Source organism: Delphinus delphis, chromosome 12 (assembly GCF_949987515.2).
Source record: "Delphinus delphis chromosome 12, mDelDel1.2, whole genome shotgun sequence".
Classification (NCBI taxonomy): Eukaryota; Metazoa; Chordata; class Mammalia; order Artiodactyla; family Delphinidae; genus Delphinus; species Delphinus delphis.
Genome location: NC_082694.2, coordinates 39080857 through 39106923, shown reverse-complemented (window position 1 = coordinate 39106923; position 26067 = coordinate 39080857). Strand labels below are relative to the sequence as shown.

At 36.3% G+C, this 26067-nt stretch overlaps 2 protein-coding genes across 7 annotated transcripts in view; one reads left to right on the top strand and one right to left on the bottom strand.

Moving 5' to 3' along the window:
• Positions 1-19344, bottom strand: part of PUS10 (pseudouridine synthase 10) — a 72698-nt gene extending 53354 nt beyond the window's left edge. For 2 of the 6 annotated variants that reach the window (XR_009521448.1, XM_060026537.1), the window contains exons 1-4: positions 13761-13913; positions 10598-10738; positions 7829-8092; positions 6996-7082 (exon numbers count right to left, since the gene is read on the bottom strand). Coding sequence is in view for 5 of the 6 variants with exons in the window: in XM_060026537.1 (XP_059882520.1) it covers positions 6996-7082; positions 7829-8092; positions 10598-10723 (477 nt within the window). In the remaining variant the exon portion in view is untranslated. The other 4 variants (XM_060026539.1, XM_060026540.1, XM_060026538.1 and 1 more) reach the window with 4 other exon arrangements.
• Positions 14244-26067, top strand: part of PEX13 (peroxisomal biogenesis factor 13) — a 35012-nt gene continuing 23188 nt past the window's right edge. The window contains exon 1 of the mRNA XM_060026543.1: positions 14244-14377. Coding sequence (XP_059882526.1) covers positions 14286-14377 — 92 coding nt within the window. The 5' untranslated portion in view covers positions 14244-14285. The remainder of the gene's footprint in view (positions 14378-26067) is intronic.

Genomic DNA, 26067 nt, shown 5'->3' with positions numbered 1-26067 from the left:
CCTCTATTTTAAAACATCTGCTGTAAAAAGATATTTGATTTAAAACCTCTTCTGTACCTATTCCAATCATCTGGTAACAAAACTTGACCTCAAGTGTGGTGGGAAAGTGCTAAAAAATGTAATTTTAATTTTACTTTCAAAGTTGTAATTTTAGAGAATCACCAAATAAATTGGTGGTTTATCATCATGTTTGTTAAATTATTACTCTTGTTAAAATATTACAAGAGCTCTGGTTCTACATATATATATATATATATATATATATATATATATATATATATATACTTTTACCAAGAATCCTTTCCCTAACTTTGAAGATACTATACCATTTGAGTGTAAAGGTCAAAACCTAGACTAAGCCTCTCCTGTAAACACAGATACACAATAACCCACTTCTGATATCTATCTGACCAAATCACAGTGTAGGTAGTAAGTAGGGCACAGCAATAATCAAAAGCATATACTTTGGAGTTGGATACATGAGCGTTTAAATCCTAGCTCTGTTATTTATTAGCAGTGTAACCTTGAGTTTCAATTTCATCATCTGTAAAATAGAAATAATAACACTGCCTACTTCAAGGGGTTGTTATGATTAAATGAGACAGCACAGGCAGCACACTGTCCTACAAATAATAAATGGTGGCAGCTACTGCCCCTTGTTTTTTCCAAGAAAGGGGTTGTATCTCACTGCTCCTAAAACATAAGCACACATTGTGGTGGTGTGGCTGTTTCACATATAAACTATCACTTTATATACATATATTGTATATATAAATTATTATGAATGATTTTTCAAAAATAATAACTTAGTAGTTGAGAATTAGTAAGTCTAAAACATGGTGGTGATCTCAGCAAAAAGGGTAATTGAGATGACTTCTCTATGTAACAAAAGAAATCTGAAATACAGTCTAATTTAGAAGCTCCCTTTTTCTGAAACTTAGTCCACTAGGCCATGCAGTCCTAAAACTGAATGAAAAAAAGGAAAGTTTGGTAAGGAACTCAACAGTTGGTAAGTAGCAATGTGATAATATGTTGCATTTGATGGGGAAATAGAAAAAGGATTTGCTTCATCTTGTATTTCTATTAACTCTGTTATATAACCATTTCTCACTAAAAATTTTAAAGATGCAAAATGTGACAATTCATGGAATAAGACCATACAAATTAAAACATAAACTTCAAAATTTTAAGGCTGCCTCATGCTCTTAACACACCCTGCTACCTCTCAACCACCCACACTGGTGGATTAGCCATAGCAACCTTTTCTTTCTTGCTGCCTCCTCTGCCTATACTTAGCTGGTTCAGGCCAAGAAAAAAGCAAAGCTAGGAAGTAAACATACGCACCTTCAAGTATTTAAACATATGTCTGAATACTCCGCCAACTGCATTCCTGAATCCAGTATACATTATTGTGATGGTTTTTAGAATTAGCCTTGCTCCTTGTCCTACTTCACCATGGCATCTCATTCGCGGGAATATGATTTGTGCTTCCTTGCTACAAGGCTCAGTGACTTCAGGAAAGGGTTCTTGCTTTATTTGTTGGTCTCCCTGCAACTGTACCCTCTAATAGTGAGTTATTAAACCTATTCAATACCTGCTCTGACTCCCTGACAGCTGGACTGCTGACTGCCCACCCTAAACTAACCAGGACTTGGGTTCTACAAAGACCTTGACTAATCACAGGTCACTCATCCTTTCTTCCTTGGAACACACGTCCCAATTGTAGATGGAATAACAGAATCCTGAACCTGCTCCCATGTCTAGTCCCATGTTCCCCCTGATGCAACAGCTCTGCCTAGATTTTATCATTCTTTTGTTCCCTGATCCTTCTCGAGTGTATGGCTTACCAAGTGCAGTAGTTAAGAAAAGGCAATGCCCATAGACCCAAGGTAGTTAAGTAAATAAAACATGCCTAAGTATAAAAGATGGAGAGATGGTGTGGATTTAAAAAAAAAAAAAAAAAGAGCGTGAATGAGGGAGACAAACCCAAATTCCAATAAATGTGACACATTGGGCAAGCTTTGGTCTTCCCCCCTTCACATGAGATGAGTGAGATGATTAGTGAAGTAATCCCAATCTGTGAGGCTGAAAAAAAATCATCCAAACATACCTTCTTTCCAATTCACAGACACTGGGGATCCATTAAATTTTCAGAGATTTAAAGGTTGGGAACTCCTGGACTCCATCAGAGATTCTCAGTAGGTTTTAAGGGATTTATACCTGAGATGGTGGCATGGCCAGAGCTCTGACAAATCACAACCATATACATGTCATTTTTCAATGAGGCTAGATGGTCACCAAGGTCTCCTACAGATCTATGATTCTGTGATTCTGATCATGCAGACTTCCATATACTGATGTTGTGCTCACAGAGGTATGCTATTGGGGTCACCTCTCATAAGGAAGATGGGTTTCCTGCATGTCCTCTGAATGGCTTAAAATGTTGCAGCCTGTATATGCAAAACATTAGCAAGGTTACATTCCCCAACCCATCCATAAAGAATCTACTGAAAAATCCCTAAGAGGCCGAGACAGTGATTGCTATAATTTTGCATGTTTTTCAGTGCCTCGTTCAGCAACCTTGTAAAAATGCTTTGCATGGATAAATGCACCACATAAAGATTGAAGCAAGTCTTAACTAACTAACCTAACCAAAAAATAGGGTTACAAAGTCTGAAAACTCCTTAGTAAGCTCAGAAAGTTTATCGATTGAAGTGAACCTTAAGTTGGTACTAAATGGTGGGTAAGAGAGAACAAAAACTGATTTAAGCAAGGTGTTGTCATACAAAATAAAAATTGAGAAGTCACGGAAAATGAATAAAACGTAGAAAATATGCATGCTAAATTAGAGAGTTGGGTTAATGAATGAAGATAGCCAGCTCAGGCCTACACATACAATATGAAATTGAAAGTGTAGCTCTCTGTACTTGAAGTCAGAGATTTCATCAAATTCTGTACTATGAGCTAATCATAATTAGAAAAAACATTGCCCTTTAGAAAAAGTAAGCACATCAATCAATTACAGAGGGGGAAAATTACTGGAGTGTCCAATTAAGAAAGATCCTAGGTTAATGGCTGGGAGTTTAAGAGGCCTATATAAATACATGCAAAATTCTGAATACATGCATTTTTAGGACAAGGGAGTCATTGCTTTCTTTAGATTCTTAATGAGATGATGGTCCCAAACTGGCTAAGACCGCACCGATTTAAGTAAAAATCCAAAGTCTTTTGAATACCCATTTGTCAGAATTTAAGAAAAGAACAACTTTGTAAATATAAACTGCTACCACAGAAATGGTACTGCTTTTATTTTTGGCTACTTTTCTAGGGCTGTGTATAACTTATAGTACTTAGTGCAAAGCATGGAAATATCACAAAGTTTAACAAATGAGAGAAAAAAGGTTTTGATTTGACAAATAAAACTCAAACTATACCAAGTTGCATATAGAGAAGTAGGTGTTTCATACGACCAAAGTAACATTTAAGGGATAATTAACATTCAAAGTCAATAGTAATTAAGGACCTACTGTAGAGCACAGGGAACTCTGCTCAATACTCTGTAATGACCTATGTGGGAAAAGAATCTAAAAAAGAGTGGATATATGTATAACTGATTCACTTTGCTGCACAGCAGAAACTAACACAACATTGTAAATCAACTATACTCCAATAAAAATTAAAAACAAAACCCAAAAAAGCCAGTAGTAAACAACTTTCCCCGCACGCTGCTCCTGAGGTGGGGCCAGTAGGCCAAACTGATAGTACAATATTGCCCCCTACTGAACTGTAGTAGTAAAGATAAACCTAGAAGAACAGGACTTTAAAGTGCTTACTTTTAAAAGGACCTACTTGGAATGCTCTTTTCCCATCAATACCAGGTTAGCCTAATATTAGCATAAGTCTGGGTTATTCACTCTATGGTAATTTTAGTGTGGCAGTAATGTAATGTGGTGTAGGAGTTTAGAGGAATCAATCATGAATATAAGGTAACATTTAAAAATTACTATAATAAATATTTTTCTTAAAACTATATAGGATCTTGAAGTTTGTAAAGGCTGAACAAAGTCTCTAGTCTAACCAACTATAGGTTCACAACTTCCTTACATATATATATATATATATATATATATATATATATATATATATATATATACACACATATACATCTGCCACGTAGTTGCCCAGCCTTGGCTTAAACATTCTGGTGACAGAAAACTCACCATTCCTGAAAACAGTCTATCCTGTTTTGGATAATCCTCCTTACAGCTGAAAATTACTCTATCTCTCCAGGAGAAAACCCCTCAAATATTTAAGCAGGGCAAATTTGTCCCACTAAATCATCTATTCTCCAAATTAAATAACCCAAGTTCCTTTGGCAGCAGCTCCTGTGACCAGGGTTCAGATGTCTCCCACATTCTAAATGCACTCATCTAAATGTGTTTGTTTCTATTGTTGCTATAACAAATTCCCACAAATTTAGTGGTTTAAAACACAAATTTATTATCTTACAGTTCTTTAGGTCAGAAGCCTGACACTGGTCTCACTGGGTCAATAGGGCCATATTCTTCTCTGGAGGCTCTAGGCTAGGAGGACCTGTTTCCTTGCTTTTTCTAGCTTTCAGATTCCACTCATTTTCCTGGGCTCAAGGCTCCCTCCCACTATCTTCAAAGTGAGCAACACTGCATCACTCTGACCATTCTTAAACAATCACCTTTTTCTCTTACCATCACCTCAGCCAGGAAGGGTACTTTTAAGGACTCACATGATTAGGTTGAGCCCACCTAGATGATTAAGGATAATCTCTGTATCTCATCATCCTTAACCTTAATTACTTCCACCAAGTCCCTTTTTTAAAAATGCAAAATAACATATTCACAAGTTTGGGGGACTACTACAAAATGCCTTCCCATTTGTATTTGCTCCTCCTAAAGTAGAACATTCCATCTGACTATGGTACGCTAGGAATGGTCAGCACTGAGTAAAAAAGGATTGTCACCTTCATCTTTTCAGATACTATACTTCTAATATCTGGATGAAAATCCAGAGAACTTACCTAATCACACCCATAATTCTCATTGGGCTACTAACTAAAACTCCTAAGCCATTGCTATAAACACAGCTCTTTTTTTTTTTATTGGAGTATAGTTAATTTACAATGTTGTGTTAGTTTCAGGTGTACAGCAAAGTGAATCAGTTATACATATACATACATCCACTCTTTTTTAGATTCTTTTCCCATATAGGCCATTACAGAGTATTGAGTAGAGTTTCCTATGCTATACAGTAGGTCCTTATTAATTATCTATTTTATATATAGTAGTGTGTATATGTCAATCCCAATCTTCCAATTAAACATAGCTCAAGCCACTCCTGCCTCATCCTTTACTTGGCAGTTGTTTTTCTAAACCCAAGTATAAGAACGTAGGTTTAAGGACTTCCTTAGTGACGCAGTGGTTAAGAATCTGCCTGCCAATGCAGGGTACATGGGTTTGAGCCCTGGTCCAGGAAGATCTCACATGCCGTGGAACAACTAAGCCCGTGAGCCACAACTACTGAGCCCACGCTCTAGAGCCTGCGAGCCACAACTACTGAAGCCTGCGTGCCTAAAGCCGTGCTCCACAACAAAAGAAGCCACCGCAATGAGAAGCCCACGCACTGCAACGAAGAGTAGCCCCCGCTCGCCGCAACTAGAGAAAGCCCTCATGCAGCCATGAAGACCCAACGCAGCCAAAAATAAATAAATAAAAACAAGAAGAGTTTATGCAGAATAATTCTATTTTTTAAAACAGCATCTTCTATTTCTAATATGGAATATAAATACTTCATAAGTATTCAAAAGTTAAAATCATCACATGTGGTAAAAATGGACAATACAAATTTTAACGTAAAAATATAAACTTTGAGATGAAGATTGGTAGTAAGATATATAACCACACTTAGAAAATATATTTCTTTTCCTATTTTTGTTACTCAAACACTGAAAGCTTTTGTGAGTCACTTAGCTTTTGGAAGTCTGTTTTTCTCCACCAAAATTGGACCCTGGAGATGACCTATCTGTGAGAAATGCACTGATGATTGACTAGAAAATGACTTTAAGTGTTTATAAACCTCAGTATTATCATTATCACTGCCTTTACTCTTCCATTTGCTCCATTATCTTGTCATCAACAGAGATACTACTTAAAATCACTCTACTCTTTTTCACTTCCCAGCTCTTCTCTATCATTTATCCAGCCTCAACAAGTCTTAAGTCAATCTTTAGCCTTTTAGGGACTAATAAACATATTCACCCAAAGAAAATGATGGTGTAAGATGTAAGGTGATGCTTTGGGATTCTTAGGGAAAATATACCTCATACATACAAATAGATGTGTTTACAGCTCATTATAATTTGAGGTTACAGAGGCCATTCTCTCTATACTACATTTAACAGTATTAACAAAGATAGTTTTGTGTTTTCACATCAGTTTCTACACACAGGAACATTACAATAATGACTACTATTATTTTTTTCACTTACCAAAAGAAAAAAGTTAAAATAAATATGAGGCTATTTCTCTCCCTTTTTCCATTGACTAAAAGAGGTGCCGTCTTTTTATATTTTACTCTGGAAAAGAGAAGGCTCATCAAAATTAAAATGATCTTATCCTAGGACCATTATAAAACACATACATCTGCCCCAAAAGATCTCTGAAGTCCTGGTCAAATATCTTTCTCTGACCAACATGCCACTCAATGAATGTTGCTACTGAATTAGGACCTTTTAAAAAGATGGCAGTACTGTGATGAATAAACTAATTTGAACCAATAATTCCTTTTCTCATCCATTCACTCAACATCATTAAGCAACTATAATAATGTAATGCTTTCAGTCATTCAATAAATTCATAAAATGTGAAAATATAATATGGGAAGGAATATTTATACTTTCCTATTTTTTTAGAAATTTCTATTTTGTACTTCACATATAGTTTTACGTATGTAAATGACCTTACCTCTCTTACAGATAGCTGTGGTGGGAAGGAGATTGACAATACCAAGTTGGTGAATTCAAACCCAGAGGCCTCAACCTTTTGGCACACCTAAAAAAGTATTACATAAAAAGTATTTTTTATTACATAAAAAAGTATTATATAAATTCCAAGGAATTGCTCAAATTTTTACACTAATCTTCACAACATGAATTTTTGGTCCAGGAGATGACACTGCAAAACTTCTAAACTTTTACCTTTGAGTAGGAAACTCTCACAAACATCCTGAAATCAAATATTTGCCAACTATGACCCTGAGGACTGATATCACAAGGCGCCAAAAGAGCCAGGACTCACCTGCAGAACAACCTGTTGAATGTCAAAATACTTTTCTATTAAGTCACCTGGTAATTCAGAAAAGATCTTAGACAAAATAAAGCTAAATAGGCACTCCTGATACCTGGAAACAAAAAGCAATCCCACCTTCAATCATGTACCTTCCTCAAGGCTGTAACACTAGTCTTTTCTAGACACTAAAAGGTATGACTAAAGAAGAACTTTTCTCTAACTCCTTAGCTATGTTAAACAGCAAAGGGAAAATTGCTACATTTTTGTTCAGTTGAACAGCACTCATAACTGAAATACATGGATACATATTTCATTAATTTTCAGACATGCTGATAAAAAGGTAATTTGAGAATAGTAGGCTTTTTTAAAAAAAAATTAAGAAAACGTTCTAATGATTCATTTGTGTGAAACAAGTTGAAACGAATGGCATTGTTCCTTTGGATACAAGAATTCTAGGCCTTAGAACTGAAAATCTTTATGAATCGCACATTAATAAAAAAACAGTTTACCTTTTTAATGAACTCTTTTTCACAGAAGTCTTGAAGAATTCCTAGGCATACATTGCATACATTTAAATTTGAGTTCTTGGAAGCAATGCTTCCATCTTCAATAATCGAGATCTTTCCCTCTCCATTTTGACTCAGATTATCCATCCCATCAATCCCATCTTCTAGTTCTTGTAGTCGAATTTTCTTGGGAGGTGGGTTTGGAACTTCTGAAATTAATTCATCTTTTTCAGTTTCCAGAAATTTTTGCAGTTCATTGAGCAACTCCTGGAAAGTTAATTAAAAAAAAAAAAAGTAATGACCCTTTAACAATGTCCTTAAGGGTAAGATGAAGTGTGAAAATTATGATATATCACAGACTTATACAATGCTGACTTATATCAGTTCTGGAGCAGTTAGTTTTATTAGCCAGCACTGGCTTTCAGGAGAATTTAAAAGAGAATACCTAATTCCTATAATATATGTGTGAATATTTTTTCAAAAGAGTTTCATACATAAGTGAAGCTAAAATCCTAAATCTGAGATGGAAAGGCTCCATTAACAAATTTATTAATTTGGCCTGTAGTTCTGTTGTGAGGGTCATTCACTTGCTAATTTCAGCAAAACAAACAAAAACAAAAAAACCCAACTTCAATTCTAATTATTAGCAAATAGAAATGCAAACTGAATTTCCATCTATGCTAGGTTATTTAATAATCTCACAACCACTAAAACTTCATACGTACAATATTTAATATGAAATATGAAAAATTACATAGATTAGAAGTCTATTAAGTAAAAATAATTTCTAGTCAATTTACTAAACAAAGGCAAACAGATGCTGGCAATGCTGAAATTTGGCATCATAATTACAAACCATTTACAGGCATTAATTGAAAAAAGCCCTCTACTACATTCTGGTTTGCCTAATTTCTGTCACTCTTTGTATTGGAATGTAAAAAGTGGCATTCCTTTCAAACCACTATCATATTTCAGACATTCCACTCATCTAAATACTCAGAGGACTTTTCTTCTGTTTTGTCTAAATTGGGCAGGTTTTATTATTCAGTTGTTGAATAAATATCCTTTTGAAATTCACTCATATTACAATTTACTGACTCTAAAGGGAAAAATCTTTCACTCAAACAAATTTAATTCATTTTATTAAGACATGAGCTCTCCTATTAAATCTTTAACAGAGAAATACATACACATATACACATACAGGCATATTATGGCCCACACAAATATGTTTATTATTACCTAAGACCTATAATGTCAATATAACATCGTACAGATACATGCATGTGTACATATATCACATGAATAGAAAATATCAAAATATATTTACCCAGAAAAGTCCTCAGATATTTTCATATTTATATAAAATGATACAAAAGTTGGCAACACTAAGTGTCTTTCTATAATATATATTTTAAAACTTACAACATATGTATAAAATAATAGATTATAAATGTGTCTGAAAAAAATTGTAAGGCAAGTTACACAAACTCAATCTTATCACTTCATAGTCATTATGCGTATAAAGAAATATAGATGTATATATTAATCATCATAGCATATGTACCATTTCCAGTTTTCAAAGTGTTTTCACATACTTTATTAGATATTGTCCCTTAAAATCCTGTGAGGTGGATGTTATCATCATGCCCATTTACAGAGAAGAAAACTGAAGCTGGAAAGTGGTGAAACTGGGATTCAAATCCATGTCTTCTAGCTCCAAATTCTAGGCTTTGGATTCAGACAGACAGTTCATATCCTAGCTTGCTCACTTAATAGCTGTGTAACTTTGGGCAGGTTGCTTAACCTCTCTGTGCCTCAGTTTCTTCATCTGAAAATAGAGACAATCATAGTATGTACTTACCTAATAGGTTATTGTGAGGATTATATGAGAGCTTGACATATAATAATGCTATATGAATATTGGATATAATTATTTCCAAAATAATAGAAACTAATACATAGGAGAAATGACTGCCATTGCTAACTCCTGGGCAATTTTTTTTAATTATAGGAAGCTGAATGTGTGTGTGTATGTGTGTGTGTGTGTGCATGTGTGTGTGCGTGTGTGGTGTATTCGTACTGTTTATAAGTACATATTTACACATATGTATATAATTACTATCTGCCTCTGAAAAGAACATCACTGTTAGAATAAAATATATTTCACAAAATGTTATATATTTTATATGAAATACTCTATTAAATGTCAAAGCTCTCTGTATATTACCATAAATGTCAAAGACCTCAGTATATTACTTTTGCTATTAATAGTGGTAAGTGATAATAAGCATTTACTTCTAGAGAGTTGCAAACACCTATTTGTAAATACAAGTAGTAATACAGAAAACAGAAAAAGAAAAAAGGCAACCAAACCCACCATGCTTCCACCCCCCCATTACATTTTACTAATATCTGGTGAGATGCACTATTTTGTGATATTCTGTCTAGATATTCTTTAGGAAAGATCTATGCAAACATTAAATGCACCAGTGAATTGCTTCACAAAGATCTCACTACATTAAATGTTAAATATAATCACTTAAGAAGGAACTTACATTTTATATGGTAATGGCAATTCCCAAATTACCATTATCGGTAACTACTTTATTATAGTTTTTAAAAAAATTTAATGAAGAGTTATCAACAGATACTTGCCCTCAAATACACAGGTATTGATTTAAGACCCTTTCTTAACTTAAAAAAAAAAGGAAGGAAGGAAGAGAGAAAGAAAGAGAGAAAGAGAGAAAGAAAGAAAGAAAATACCCTTACCTTGTAGGGAAGTTTGTATGGTGCATGAAAATCCACACCACAGAATCTGAAGATACATCTTGGACAGGTACCAGTACTGAGCAACAACTGGGCCACATGCTTATTTTCCACAGTCAGTGGAAACATATTAAATAGCTACAACTAGAAAAAAAGAAAAAGTAAAACTAATGAGCACCTTTTGTGTTTTACTTTCACAGACAAATATATGGTCACCTTTAAGGATAAAAATCTTTAAAGATAAAACATTTATATTTGAAAATCACTATTTGGTATTCTCCAATAATGTCCCTTTCATTAAATCCATATTGAAACAAAAACTTGAAGGCAATTTATTAGATGGATCAGGTAAAAGTTTCTAATTGTCAAGGACTTTAACATTCTGGATTATGATAAAGTGCATCAACATAACTAAATCAATCAAAAGAAATAAAAACTAATAAAAAATGGCTGTCTCTAAGGAGGGTAATGAAAACAAGAATACAGAGTGTAATTTTGTTTTTTATTTTGTACCATTCAGTATTGTTTGAGAACACAGAGTTGTAAATTCAATAAACTTTCCTGTTAGAAATAAGAAATGAGTTTGCTAGAAAAAATAATCAGATCAGTCTATGTTATGTAATACTTGACTGCCCTTAATGATAGTTAAGCAGTCAAGTATTCAAAGCAAACTGATCAGATTCAAAAACATCAATTTTACTTTGATGAAATAATAACTAAATAAAAACCAACTATTAGCAAAATGAGAAAAATCTTCCTTTCATACACAAGTAAAAACTCCAACAAAAACAAATAAAGTGCAAAATATTTGAGTAATTATTATCTAAAACAAGTTGCCACTTTTTTGCAATTTGAACAAACTCACTTGGAAGTAAATACGACATAGAGAATGGGTTCTTGTTGCCAGGAAGGAGTGGGGTAATGAAAATTAAATTTCGTAGTCATTCTGTTTGGAGGGAAAAAAAGGTCTTCTGATTAATGAATCAGCTCACATTACTTTAAAATGAGGAACTAGTGATATTTTATAAAACTGTGATTGCATGGTTATGGTACTGAGGTCATAGAGATAAAAGATTGTGGCACCTTTAATTTGTTCATTTTCATAATTCAAATGAACTTAGTTTTTGTGGAGGGTGAAGCTCTTACCAACTGCTTACTATGAAGATGTGACTCTTAGAATTAGTTTGTGTTTTCTAACCCTTTAAAACCCACTACTTACTTTCAAGTTTCTAAATGTTTGTGGCCACTTATCAAGAATAGATCCTTGACAGAAAACAGATAGTACTATGGAACTCTTCACCATAAAAATAAGGTCAGCAAGCAGGACTACAAAAACCAGATTGCCTGTGGCTGGGTTCTAATTCAAGGTACCAAAATATGTGAGTTGTCAGGAAGGGGAAGGGAAGAAAACCAAGCTTCTCTGGACACACCAGTGAGAACTTTCAGACACCCAGATTGGGAAACACTGATTAGGACTGCCTAAGTAAATTTGAGCTCCAGAAAGTACAGAATATGTAAAGAACAACCTCTTTGTTCCCATAATGAAGCATAATGAAGCTCTGTGTGATCATTGTTATTTACAAACGATCTGAATCCCTTCCCCCAGCTCATTTAATCTAATAGTTTGATGCTGATAAGGGGTTGGGATTCTTTTTTTTTTTTTTTTTTTTTTATTTTTTAACATCTTTATTGGGTTTTTTATTTTTTTTATTTTTTATTTTTTTTTAACATCTTTATTGGGTACGGGGTTGGGATTCTTTGAGGAGCTGATTATCATCATTTAAAGTGTATCCCAACTGCATTCCCCTCACAGAGAAACTGTTTCTATTTCGTCCTTTTTTTCTCCTCCTTTCCATTAGCTAAAGCCAAGGATTTCATTTAATTGAGAATTAACCTTTAACTCAGAAAGAGAAACCAATAAACCCTCCTGTCCAATAAATAAATCCAGGACTGAGTGCTTAAGATGGGCACTTTGTATCAAAGATTTCCCAGGAGACTTAAGTTAAATAGTTGTATTAAAATGTATGCTTTTTCCCCCAGTTGGCTTAAAGACAATGTTTGTTTCTCCATTAGGTTCACTAGAACAAAGGTATCACACTAGTCAATAAATGACACATTATACTCTCTTGGCTCTAAAGTTTCCAAACCCGTTCAGAATTAGGAAATCTCCTGTCTTGAGTAATTTGAAGAGGTCTTAAAAGAGCAAAACAAAACCCTCTTCCGTAATTATGTTAGTAATCGAATGGCATTACAAATTTCTCAAGATCACTTTCACCTAGCAACAATCTAGCGACTTCCCAAGCGCGTTAACATTAGGAAAAAATACGTTCTTAAATTTGGTTGTTTCATCTTGATGTACAGCGCTGAAATGCCAGGATTTCATAAGACATCAGAAATCAGTTGTTCCATATTAGATTTATTATCTTTGAAACCAAGCCCTGAGAAATGCATCCCGTACTGTAAGGTTTTCATTGTCGGTTGCCTTTAAGATGTTTGTTTTTCGTTTACGTGTTTACTTTACCCAAAGAACTGGAACATATCATTGCAACAGAATCTCTTCCCAGGTGTCAGGATCCTACGGCGATCCAGTCCCTGCTCCACAAATCAATGGTAACTAGCCCCGTCTCTGGTTTACTAGAGAAGATGGTTTTTCTTTTCACTTCTCGGACGATTACAGAAACTATTTATTACAAACAGGCCAGGAGCAGGCAAAAAAACCAGGCTGAGTCTCACATCCCGGGATCTTTTAAAACTCATTTTCATACAGAAGGGTGTCATTCGTCTTGTGGGGTGGGGGTGGGGTGTGGATTTTTAAAGAAAGGCGCTCGTAACTTCATCGCGCTACCGATACACTCAGCAGTGGAATCTACTCTAGATTTCTGGAAAGTTCAACCCCAGGTCTAACCTCCAGTCTTTCCTTTGGCCAACCAAGGAAGCCCTTCTCACCTTCAGTCGGGTCCCCAAACACTTCCCACTCACCCCTCCTTGCTAACAAAGCCTCTCCCACAGGAAGGAAACGATCCCCTCCATCCACACCTCTCCGGCATGCAGTCCTCACCCCCTCTCCTCAGACCTCCCTTGCCTCACCTTCTCCCACGGCGCCGGAGCTAGAGATTTAACCCCTTCCAGCCCTCAGAGGGAACGGGGAAGACTAAAGACAACGCACCTATTGCGTCTAGCAATTCTGTTCCCCGAGGAAACGAGAGCTATAGAACAAAAAGTACCAGCTCCCTCACGCGAGGACTGAGTGAATTCTCCCCTGCTTGTTTGCAGGGAAACCAGTCAAGATACATGGCCGGCCGCCACGCACCTTGCCTGCGCCGCGGGTGGAGGAGTGGTGTGTGGGGCATTACTCCGGCCGGGTGCAGGACTTGTCCCAGGGAAGCCTCCTTGGGACTCTGACGTCTAGGACATTATAGCCGCCACCAGAAATATCGATGAGCTCTTACCCTCTGTTTAGAATGGAAGTTCTTTCCAAGGCAAATAAAAAGAAAGCGTTTCTTCCCATAGGTTAGTGGTATCCTCCTAGGCTGTAATACCAGCCAGCAAAGCACCACAAACCACATCCTGACTGCAGGGGAGGGCCGGGTGGAGGGCTCTGCACTCTGCATGTTGTGCCTGGCGCTCAAGCGGCTGGTGTCCTCGGGCCTGGAGAGTCCCAGCTCTGCGCGGGATCTGAGAGGAGGCGGAGATGGCGTCCCAGCCGCCGCCTCCGCCGAAACCCTGGGAGACCCGCCGGATTCCGGGGGCCGGGCCGGGGTCAGGACCCGGCACCACTTTCCAGTGAGTGTGCGATTTTTCAGGCCGCGAGTTTTGTGGGCCATAGCGGGGACTTGGCAGGAGGCGGTTGAGGCCGTTATTGGGTGTGAAGTGTCCCCTCCCCCTCTCAACCAGCCCCCACCCACACCCCTAGTCGTAAGGGAGGTCGAAGTGCCTTCGGGGCGCCTGCAAGGGGAATTCGGTGTCAGGCAGCTGCTTCTGACTCGGCGGCTCTCGGCAGCGACGTTTCCGGGAGGGGTAGCGATAGCCCTGGGCTCCTGAGTGCCGGTGCTTGGAAGAAAGGGTCAGGTACCACCTGTCCCTTCTGTTTGGGGGACACCCTGACTGAACTGCACGACTCTCTTCCCCCCGCTACCCCTACCTTAAAGAGTTAAGACTTTCGGTCCGTAGCAGGTGAGAGAGGCATTTGCCCGGCCCCGGCTCGTCAGGGAGCAAAGTCTCTCGAAAGCTTTTAACCACCTCTCGACAAGTTGGTGAAAGCCCAAAAGGTCACTTTTACACAACTGGAACTCAAGCCTGTACTGTTTGCGTTCTTTTCCAGCATAACTCAGCAATGTTTCGGATAAAGATTTGGAAAAGCAACAAGCGGGAGTTAAAAAACTGAGGCCTACGAGTGGCCTTTGTGTGCTAGATAGTGTGTGATTTTTTTCTAAGGCCTGTGGTTTTTTGTTTGGTTTTAATCAGTGTTAAATGGATCTACAACTCAAAAAAGGCTAAAATAGAATAAAAGAGAAGAATTTCACATAGAGAATGGGTTCTTGTTGCCAGGAAGAACGTGTTTTGTGTTGGGTGGATCTGGACATCTTTTTTTTAAATTTTTTATATTGGAGCAAAGTTGGTTAATGTGTTAGTTTCAGGTGTACAGCAAAGTGATTCAGTTATACACATACATGTATCTATTCTTTTTCAAATTCTTTTCCCATTTAGGTTATTACAGAATAGTAAGCAGTGTTCCCTGTACTATACAGTAGGTCCTTGTTGGTTATCTATTTTAAATATAACGGTGTACATTGTCAATCCCAAACTCCCAATCTATCCCTTCCGCCCTTGTAATCATAAGTTCTGTTCTCTAAGTCTGTGGATCTGGGCATCTTAATTCAAATGGTGAGACTCGAATGTCACATTGCCTACTGTGGTAGGTTTACTTACATAGAAATCCTCAACATACTGGAATGTATTTCTGCTATGCTCTAAAATCTTGTAATGTTTTTTTAAGGTGTTTGAACACAATTGCTACTTTATTTAATAATGAAGGTATATCAGTAGTAAGCTTTAATTATGCTATTAAGTTGGGATGACACTGTATGCTACTTTTTAAAAAATAAATTTGTTTTATTTATTTTTGGCTGCGTTGGGTCTTCGTTGCTGCGCACAGGCTTTCTCTAGTTGGCAGCGAGCAGGGGTTACTCTTCGTTGCGGTGGGTGGGCTTCTCATGGCAGTGGCTTCTCTTGTTGCGGAGCATGGGCTCGAGGCACATGGGCTTCAGTAGTTGTGGCTCGCGGGCTCTAGAGCACAGGCTCAGTAGTTGTGGCGCACGGGCTTAGTTGATCCTCAGCATGTGGGATCTTCCCAGACCAGGGCTCAAACCCGTGGCCCCTGCATTAGCAGGCAGATTAGCATTTTTTGCTAATATAAAGGTAGCATCTGCTACCTTTTTTTATGAGTGGTTTGACCTTCTTTAAAAATTTGGACTGCTCTTTAGAAGAGAGACGTTTTATTTTTGCATCTGTTAAAGTTCTGTTTATGTAAGATTAACCATTTTCCCATTTTTTAAGAAAATGTGAAGTATTTTAAACACCTAGAGACTGGTAGAGAGTAAGATGATGAATACTTGTGTATTAGCTCCCAGCTTTAAGAAATATTAACATTTTACCAGATTCGCCTCAGATTTTTTAAAAAATAAAAATTAGAGCAACAGTTAAACCCTCCCATTCTTCTTTCCTACGGTAACTACTGTCCCTATTTCGTTTTTATTGTACACAGTGTTTTTATACTTCAGTATTTAGCTTTGTATGTATGTTACATATGTATATATGTATGTATTATTATTCAGTATATTTTTGACTTTAAATATATTCGAACTGTATGTATCATTTGCAAAGTGTTTTTCCACTAAGTATTATTTATTTTGAGATTTATCTTGTTCATTCTTGTACCTGTACAGGCATACTTGGGAGGTATTGCAGGTTGGATTCAGACCACTGCAGTAAATCAAATATCGCAATAAAGCGAATGAATATTGCAATAAAGCGAGTCACATGAGTTTTTTTGGTTTCCCAGTGCATATAAAAGTTATGTTTACACTCTACTGTAGTCTATTAAGTGTGCAATAGCATTATGTCTAAAGAAACAATGTATATAACCTTAAAGATACTTCATTGCTAAAAAAATGCTGACCATCATCTGAGCCTTCAGCCAGTTGTAATCTTTTTGTTGGTGGAGAGTCTTGCCTCGATGTTGACTCATTGGAGGTGGTTGCTAAAGGCTGGGGTGGTTGTGGCAGTTTCTTTAAATAAGAAGACAATGAAGTTTGCCACATTGGTTGAGTCTTCCTTTCTCGAACATTTCTCTGTAGCATGCAGTACTGTTTGATAGCATTTTACCCACAGTAGAACTTCTTTCAAAATTGGAGTAAATCTTCTCAAACCCTGATGCTGCTTTATCAGCTAAATTTACATAGTAGTCTAAATCCCTTGTTGTCATTTCAATAATCTTCATATCTTCTTCACCAGGAGTGGATGCCATCTCAAGAAACCACTTTCTTTGCTTACCCATAAGAAGCAGCTCCTCATCTGTTAAAGTCTTATCATGAGATTACAGCAATTCAGTTACATCTTTAGGCTTCACTTTTATTTTTAGTTCTCTTGCTATTTCCACCACATCTGTAGTTACTTGCTTCACGGAAGTCTTGAACCCCTTTAAAGTCATCCATGAGGGTTGGAATCAACTTCTTCCAAACTCCTGTTAAAGTTGATATATTGAACTCATCCCATGTATCACAGATGTTCTTAATGGCATCTAAAATGGTGAATCCTTTTAGAAAGGGTTTCAATTTACTTTGCCCAAGTCCATCAGCGAAATCACTGTCTATGGCAGCTATAGCCGTATGAAATTTATTTCTTAGATAATAAGACTTAAAAGTCAAAATGACTCCTTGATCCATGGGCTACAGAATGGATATTGTGCTAGCAGACATGAAAACAATGTTAATCTCATTGTACACCTCCATCAGCTCTTGGGTGACCAGTTGCATTATCAGTGAGCAGTAGTATTTTGAAAGGAATCTTTTCTTCTGAGCACTAGGTCTCAACAGTGGGCTTAAAATATTTAGTAAACTATATTGTAAACAGATGTGCTGTCATGCAGGCTTTGTTGTTCCACTGATAGAGCACAGGCAGAGTAGATTTAGCATAATTCTTAAGGGCCTTAGGAGTTTCAGAATGGTAAATGAGCATTGGCTTCATCTTCACGTTCCAGCTGCATTAGCCCCTAACAAGAGAGTCAGCTTGTCCTTTGAGGCTTTGAAGCCTGGCATTGCCTTCCCTCTAGCCATGAAAGCCCTAGATGGCCTCTTCTTCCCATAGAAGGCTATTTTGTCCATATTGAAAATCTGTTGTTTAGCATAGCCACCTTCATTAATTATCTAAGCTAGATCTTCTAGATAACTTGCTGGAGTTTCTACACCAGCACTGGCAGCTTTACCTTGCACTCTTAGGTTATGTAGATGGCTTCTTTCCTTAAAGCTCCTGAAACAACCTCTGCTAGCTTCAGACTTTTCTTCTGCAGCTTCCTCACCTCTCAGCCTTCACAGAATTGAAGAGTTAGGGCCTTGCTCTGGATTAGGTTTTGGCTTAAGGGAATGTTAATGGCTGCTTTGATTTACCTAGACCACTAAAACTTTCGTCATGTCAGCAATAAGGCTGTTTCACTTTATCAATAGCGTGTTCACTGGAGTAGCACTTTTAATATCCTTCAAGAACTTTTCCTTTGCATTCACAGCTTGGCTAACAGTTTGGTGCAAGAGGCCTAGCCTTTGGCCTATCCTGACTTTTGACATGCCTTCCTCTCTAAGCTTAATCATTTCTAGCTTTTGATTTAGAGGCGTGTGACTCTTTCTTTCACTTGAACACTTAGAGGCCGTTGTAGGGTTATTAACTGGCCTAATTTCAACATTCTTATGTCTTAGGGAATAAGGGAATCTCGAGAAGAGAGAGAGACATGGGAGGAAAGGCTGGTCGCTGGAGCAGTCAGAACACACACATTTATTTTGAGAGTTTGCTGTCTTATAGGGGCACAGTTCATGGTGTCCTAAAACAACTGGAATAGTAACATAAGAGATCACTGATCACCATAACAAATATAATAGTAATGAAAAAGTTTGAAATATTGTGAGAATTACCAGAATGCGACACAGAGACACGAAGTGAGCAAATGCTGTTCAAACAATGGTGCAGATAGATGGGCTTGACACAGGGTTGCAACAAGCCTTCAATTTGTAAAAAACACGATCTGCAAAGCGCAGTAAAGCAAAGCATCATAAAATGAGGTATGCCTGTAGTTCGTTTTAACTGCCATAGGATATTCTGTTATATAAAAGCAAACTATTTGTTCTGTTATAGATACTAGAGTATTAGTTGTTAAATATTTAAAGCTACTGCAGTCAACATTCATGTGTCTTTCTCCTTGTGCACGTTTCCAGAGGTTTTCTGGGAGGAGAGTTGCTTGTTGGAAGGGTATGCTTATCTTCAAGTACTATCACCAAGGTGCTCCTCGAAGTGGTTGTATACCAATTTTTACATTTTCACTAGCAAGGTATTCTGTTTCTCTACATTTTTTCCAACACTTGATGTTATTTTGTAGTACTGTATTTACCAATCTAATAGATGTGAAATGGTATTTAATTTGCACTTCTCTGATCAGTAATAAAATTGAGGATCTTTTTGAATGTTGATTTGAAATTTTTTCTGTTGGTAATCTTTTACCCACTTTTATGTTGGCTTTATCTTTGCTTATCAATTTGTAGGAGTACTTTATTGTTTGTACTGATCCTATTTTGTTTTTATCTTTCAATCTTTGGCTTGTCTTATTGCTTTATTTACATTCATGTTCATTTTTGTTGTACAGATATTTTAATTTTAATATAGCCAAATTTTTCATCTTTTACTTGTGCTTTTTCTGTCTTGGTTAAGAAACCCTTTCTACCTCAGATCAGGAAAATTTTTCTCTGTATCTTCTTTTAACTGTTCATTTCCCATTCATATCTTTTTTTTTTTTTTTTTGCGGTACGCAGGCCCTCTCACTGTGTGGCCTCTCCCGTTGCGGAGCACAGGCTCCGGACGCGCAGGGTCAGCGGCCATGGCTCACGGGCCCAGCCGCTCCGCGGCATGTGGGATCCTCCTGGACCGGGACACGAACCTTTGTCCCCTGCATCGGCAGGCGGACTCTCAACCACTGCGCCACCAGGGAAGCCCCCCATTCATATCTTTAATCCACCTGGAACTGACTTTGTTGTACAAAAATCAGTGTGAAATAGAGAATTCAATTCTTTTCCATGTGGATAACTTATTATCCCAGCACCATTTATTAAGTAGTTTATTCCATACTACTTTATAATGCCATCTATATCACACCAAGTTTTCCTAAATGTGTGGTTCTGTTTGGGGGACTTTATAATATGTTCTGTTGCTGTATTTATCTATTCTTATGCTAACACCACACTGTCTTTATAATAAGTTTTGATGTTTGGTATGTCAAGATCCTCCACACATTGCTGTTCTTCATAATTGCCTTTGTTGCACTTAGCCTTTATAAAAAGACTTATTGAGATTTTTATTAGAACTTTATATTTTATTGGAACTTTTATGTAAAGATCAAGTAAGCCTTTTCATCCATGAATATTTTGTACGGTGCAATTGGTGAGATTTTGACATTCTTTTTTGCTTTAAGTAGTGTTTTATAATTGTTTCCATGAAGTCCTTTCCCATCGTTTATAAGATATAAATATTATATCCAGCATAATGTCAGACTCTTAATTTGTTCTGATGGTTTGGTTGAAATTCTTTTGAGTCCTATGTTGACAATCCTGTCATTTACAAATAAGCCAGCATAAATTGCCAACATCCTTGTATTGTTCCAGACTTTCATTGGAATGCTTCTCAAGTCTCACTATAAATTATGATGTTTGCTTTTTGTTTTTGATAGATATCCTATCAAACTTCTATCTCTCTACCTTGCTCAGATTTTTATTATGAAGGGGTATTAAATTTTATGAATAACTTTTCTGCATCTGTTGGGATAATTATGTGTTTTTATTTTAATATGAAAATGTGGTTTATTGCATCAATTAATTGTCCAATGTTGAATCATCCTTGCGTTTCTGGATGAACTCTGCTAAATTTTGATTTTTTTTAAAAAATACAATGTTGAAATCTAATATTTTAAGATCTTTGCATATATGTTGCTAATTGGCCTATAATTTTCTTCCTTTGTATTATACCTTTCTGGTTTGGTATCAGAGTTTTGTAGCTACAGAAATTTTTCTATTGAGTTTAATTTTTATTCCTTTACAGACTATGTTGTCCTTAGCAGCCTTTAAGATTTTCCCTTACCTTGGTCCTCTACAGCTTTATTAGGCTCTGTCTAGGTTCAAATATTCAGATATACATATGTACATGTATATATTTTCCTCCTGCTCAGCAGCTACAATGTTCATGCTCAGTACCCACAGTGTTGAATCCGAGGATTCACATCTGTCTTTAATTCAGGAAAACTCTCACGAATCCTATCTTTAAATATTGTTTGAGCACTATTCTTTCCCATCTCTTCTTCTGGAACTACTATTAAACATATCAGGAATAGTTCTGCTCCAAGTAACAATATCTGACTTTCTGTGCTTTCAACTATAGAGGCATTTATTGTTTAGTTGACAAGAAGTCTAGAGATCTGCTAACTCACCATTGTCATCAGGGGACCTACATTTTTCTTGGCTTCCTTTTTGTCTGTCAGCTTTCTGGCATTTTCAGTCATCTCTGTCTTACTCTTGCTCCTTCGAAAGGAATCTCTTTTTTTTTTTTTTTTTTCCAGCAGTTATACTTCGTTGGGCTTCAATGTATTTTTCATTATATTATTTTTGGTGGGATTCATAGAGATACTTGAATCTGACTTGATGTCTTTCATTGATTTCAGAAAAGGCTCAACCATTATTTCTTTAAATATCTCTTCTGCCCATCCTCTTTTCATTTCTCTGACCCCAATTACATATATGCTCTATATTTCACTATACACTCTGTATCTTACACTCATTTCTGTATGTATCCTTTTGTTACTCATGCTTCATTCTGGGTATTTTCTTCTGAACTCTTCTAGTTCACCGGTATTTTTCTTTCAGTGTGTCTAATCTGATAGTAAACAAATCAGTCATTGAGTTCGTAGTTTCAGGTATTTTATTCTTTTAGTTTTAGAATTTCCATTTGGTCCTGCTTTATAGTTTCTATTCTCTGCTGAAAATCTCAGTCTTGCCTTTTTTTCCTTGAATATGTATAGCGTAGTTGTTTAAAGTCTCCACCTGATAACTCCATTATCTGGATCCATATGGATCATTTTATATTGGCTAATGTCACTCATTTTTTTTAACATGTAGTTTTGTCATCATAGAGGCTCAATTATTTTTCAGTGAGAGCTGGGCATTGTATATAGATAATTTAAGGCGATTTGAGGCCTAGGATGGTCTCTTCCTCCAGAGAGTTTTACTTTTGATAGGCACCTTGGGCCACTAGCAATCTAAGATCATTTTAATAATTTCAAATTTGAGCTAACTTGAAATTGTGGTTTTCAGTTTCTCCCAGGGCTAGTCTATTTCTTGTTAACCTTTTTCCCCTTACTCCTAGCATGTGGCTGTTCAAAGTCCCAGTCTGAAGTGTGGGCATTTATCTTGTCCCTCTTTTGGGACTTCTGAATTCTAGTTTTTGTCTCCTTAGCCCAGAGAGTCTATTAAAAGCTCTACTCAACTTATCCTGTCAGCCATCTCTTCTGGAATTGGCCCTCTTCCCTTGAGAAACATCTAAAATGGGCTCTCTAGATTTTCTCCTACTCCTGGATCTTGATTCTAATTCCTCAGTGTCTTGTCTTCTCTTGCTTTAAACAGATAATTTTATATTTTTTCTAGCTTTTCTAATTGTTTTCTGTGAAAGAGTTGGTCTGATTACCTAGAATACCATTACTTGAAGTAGAATTCCACAAGTTCCATATTTCTACTCTGTTCCTTAGTGTACAACAACTAATTTTCTTTTTGCCTCATAGTTACAAGATGCCTTGTGGCTGTGGGCATTGTGTATAAGATTTCTAATGAAATTTTTTTCATATTTACATGGTTTTTTTTCAATTTTTATTTCACAGATGTTATTGCTACATTTATCTCTTTGACTTTTTAAAATCCATTCATTCAATCTCATATTATTCTTGTTCTGCTTATCTCTTTGACCATTTTAAACATATTTAGAATCTTTGATGAGCTATTATATAAAATTAGTTTTTCCTTGAATGACTTTTCATTCTTATTGTTAATTTTTGTTATTTTGGACTCTTTGTGTTTTTTTTTTCTTCTTGTGTGTAGTATTTTTGATATGTCCATTTTGAGTGGGAATTTTGGGGTTCTGTTGTCTCACTTTTCCTTCTACATTCCGCTCTTTCTATCTAGTAGGCTTCCTGTTGCTTGTACCTCCCTCTCAGCATCCACTCTCCATGTAAGAATCTGGTATAAAGTGGCTTAGATTAAGGATATCGCAGATTAAGTCATTGAGTCAGTTGTTAACTTGTTTCATTTTCTGAGTTTGAGGCTTTATCAGAGTCTTCCCCCATTCTTAGTTTTGTAACTTTCTAAAAATCCTAAAGTGTTGTCAGCAAATTTTATAATCTCTTTTACCACTGTCAGCAAATTTTTATGAGGCAAGGTGGCACTTCCCAGTCCCCAGCCTCAAGCAATGAACTAGTTTCATTTGAGTGGAGCACTTACCCTCAGAGCTGCTTCATCCAAACCTGAATATACTACACTATTTGGTAGTCTACTGACCCTTTTTAAAGTTTTATTCCTTTTTTTATGATGTAATACAATCTGAGGTAAACAACTTCGCTCATGATTTATGCTTGCCAAAACCTTTAGATCAAACCTTTAGATGCATACTTCCAGTTTATACTTCCAGTTCATACTTCCAGTTTAACTGGAAGTATAGAGGATAGGGGATAGTTAAACAACATTTGGGGGTAACACAAATCCAGAATGTGGGACACTCTAGAAGAAATTGACTGGACTCTTCAAAAAGTCCAGGACATTATTGTTCTGTTTAGATGAGAATAGGGACACAACCAACCAAATGCAATATGTGAGACTTAATTAAATTTTTGTTTCAAAAAAACCTAAAAAGACATTTTGACTTTTACAACTCAATGATAAAAAGATAAATAACCTAATTTTTAAAATGGGCAATGTATGTGAATAGACATTTCTCCAAGGAAGATCTAAAACTGGCCAATAAGCACATGAAAAGATACTCGATATCATTAACCATTAGGGAAATGTAAATCAAACCCACAGTGATGTACCATTTCACACCCACTAGGGTGGCTATAGTAAAAAAGACAGATAATAACAAGTGTTGACAAAATGTAGAGAAATTGAAACCCTCATGCACTGCTGGTGGGAACATAAAATTGTACAGTTGCTTTGGAAAACAATTTGGCAGTTCTTCAAAAGGGTAAACACAGAGTTATGATATGACCCAGCAGTATCATCCCCAAGAAACATGAAAACACATGTTCACACAAAAATTTGTACATAAATGTTCATAGAAGCATTAGTCATAATACCCCAAAAGTGGAAACAACCCAAATGTTTATCAGCTGATGTATGGATAAATATAATATAGTAATAAAAAAGAATGAGGTACTGATACATGCTACAACATAGATGAACCTTTAAAACATTAAGTGAAAGAAGCCAGTCACAAAATACTACATATTGTAAGTTTCATTTACTGTAGATCCTCATTATTTGCGGATTCAGTATTTGCAAACTCTCCTACTCGATGAAATTTATTTGTAACCCTAAAATCAGTACTTGAAGCATTTTCATGATCTTTTCAGACACACATAGAGCAGTGAAAGATCTGAGTCATCTCTCAGCTAAGGGTGAAAAAAAAGCAACATTCTGGCTTGTTTCACCTCTCATACTGTGAACAGGTGTCCTTTTCAAAATCAGTTAAGTGCCAGCCACGTTTTTCACATTTTTGTTGATGATTTCACTGTCTTTAAATGGCCCCTAAGCATAGTGCTGAAGTGTTCCTAGAAGGCCTTATGGAGAAAATATTAGCATTATATAAACTTTGTTCAGACATGAGTTGTGGTGCTTTTGGCCATGAATTCATTGTTAATGAGTCAACAATGTCATTAGATAAAGTATCTTTAAACAGAAACATACATAAAAAGTATATGTATTGATCAGTAGATAGATGAAAATGTTGTGACCAGAGGCTTGAAGGAACCTAACTCTTTGTTTCCTCCAGGAGCAGTGATTCAGTATTTGCTGATTCATTGTTTGCAGGTTTATAGAGCATAACCATCTCAAATAACAAGAATCGATTATATAGGAAATGTCCAAAGTAGGCAAACCTGTAGAGACAGACAGTAGATTAGTGTGATTGCCCAGGATTGGAGGAGGGTAAGAAATGGGGAGTGACTGCTAATAAGTATGGGATTTCTATTTGGGATGATGAAAGTGTGCTGAAGTTGCATATGGTGATAGTTGTACAGCTCTGTGAATATATGGAAAACTGTTGCCTTTTACAATTTAAATGGGTGAATTTTATGGTATGTAAATTTTAACTCAATAAAGCTGTTTAGACAAAGATATTTGAGAGTAATGGATATGTTTTGAATATCAATTGGGTAATAGATATGGAATTATTAATTTTCAAAGATGGGAAAACAGTATTATGTTTTTGTATAAAATATCTTTATTCTTAGGAAATGCCTGTGAGGTATTTAGGAGTAATTTATTAGGTCTACAAGTTAATTTCAAATAGTTCAAGAAGTTTTAAAAGACTAGAGAGTGATAAAGAGGAAGCAAATGTGGCAAAATGATAGCAGTTGTTGAATCTAGATAGAAGGTATGTGGATATTGTACTTTTCTTTCAGTTTTTTTTTTTCCTGTTTGAAACTTTTCAAGATAAAAAATTGGGTGGGGGAGATTTTGCACATTCAGCAATGAGAATAAATCATTGTTCTTCTAAGTCATAGGCTTCTTTAGCTCTCATTATGCTTGTTGTAACAGAAGGCAAGACTGTACATGCACACTGAATGCACTTGTGTATGCCGGAAAAAGACCGCATTAAAACCAAAGAAGAGTGAATTCCTTGGTGGTCCACTGGTTAGGACTCCTCATGTTCACTGCCGAAGGCCTGGGTTCAGTCCCTGATAGGGAACTAAAATTCAACAAGCTGAGCAGGGCGGCCAAAATTTAAAAAAAACACACACAAGAGTAAGAGGAAAGCTCTTTATTTTTTTATTACCAAATGTTTAAATTTAATTCCCTATAATTTTTTAAGTTACATATTCATCACAATTTATGAAATAATACAAAGATATATAAAGAAAAATCTGTATTAATAGTGTGTGATATATGTGTATTAAATATTTACTA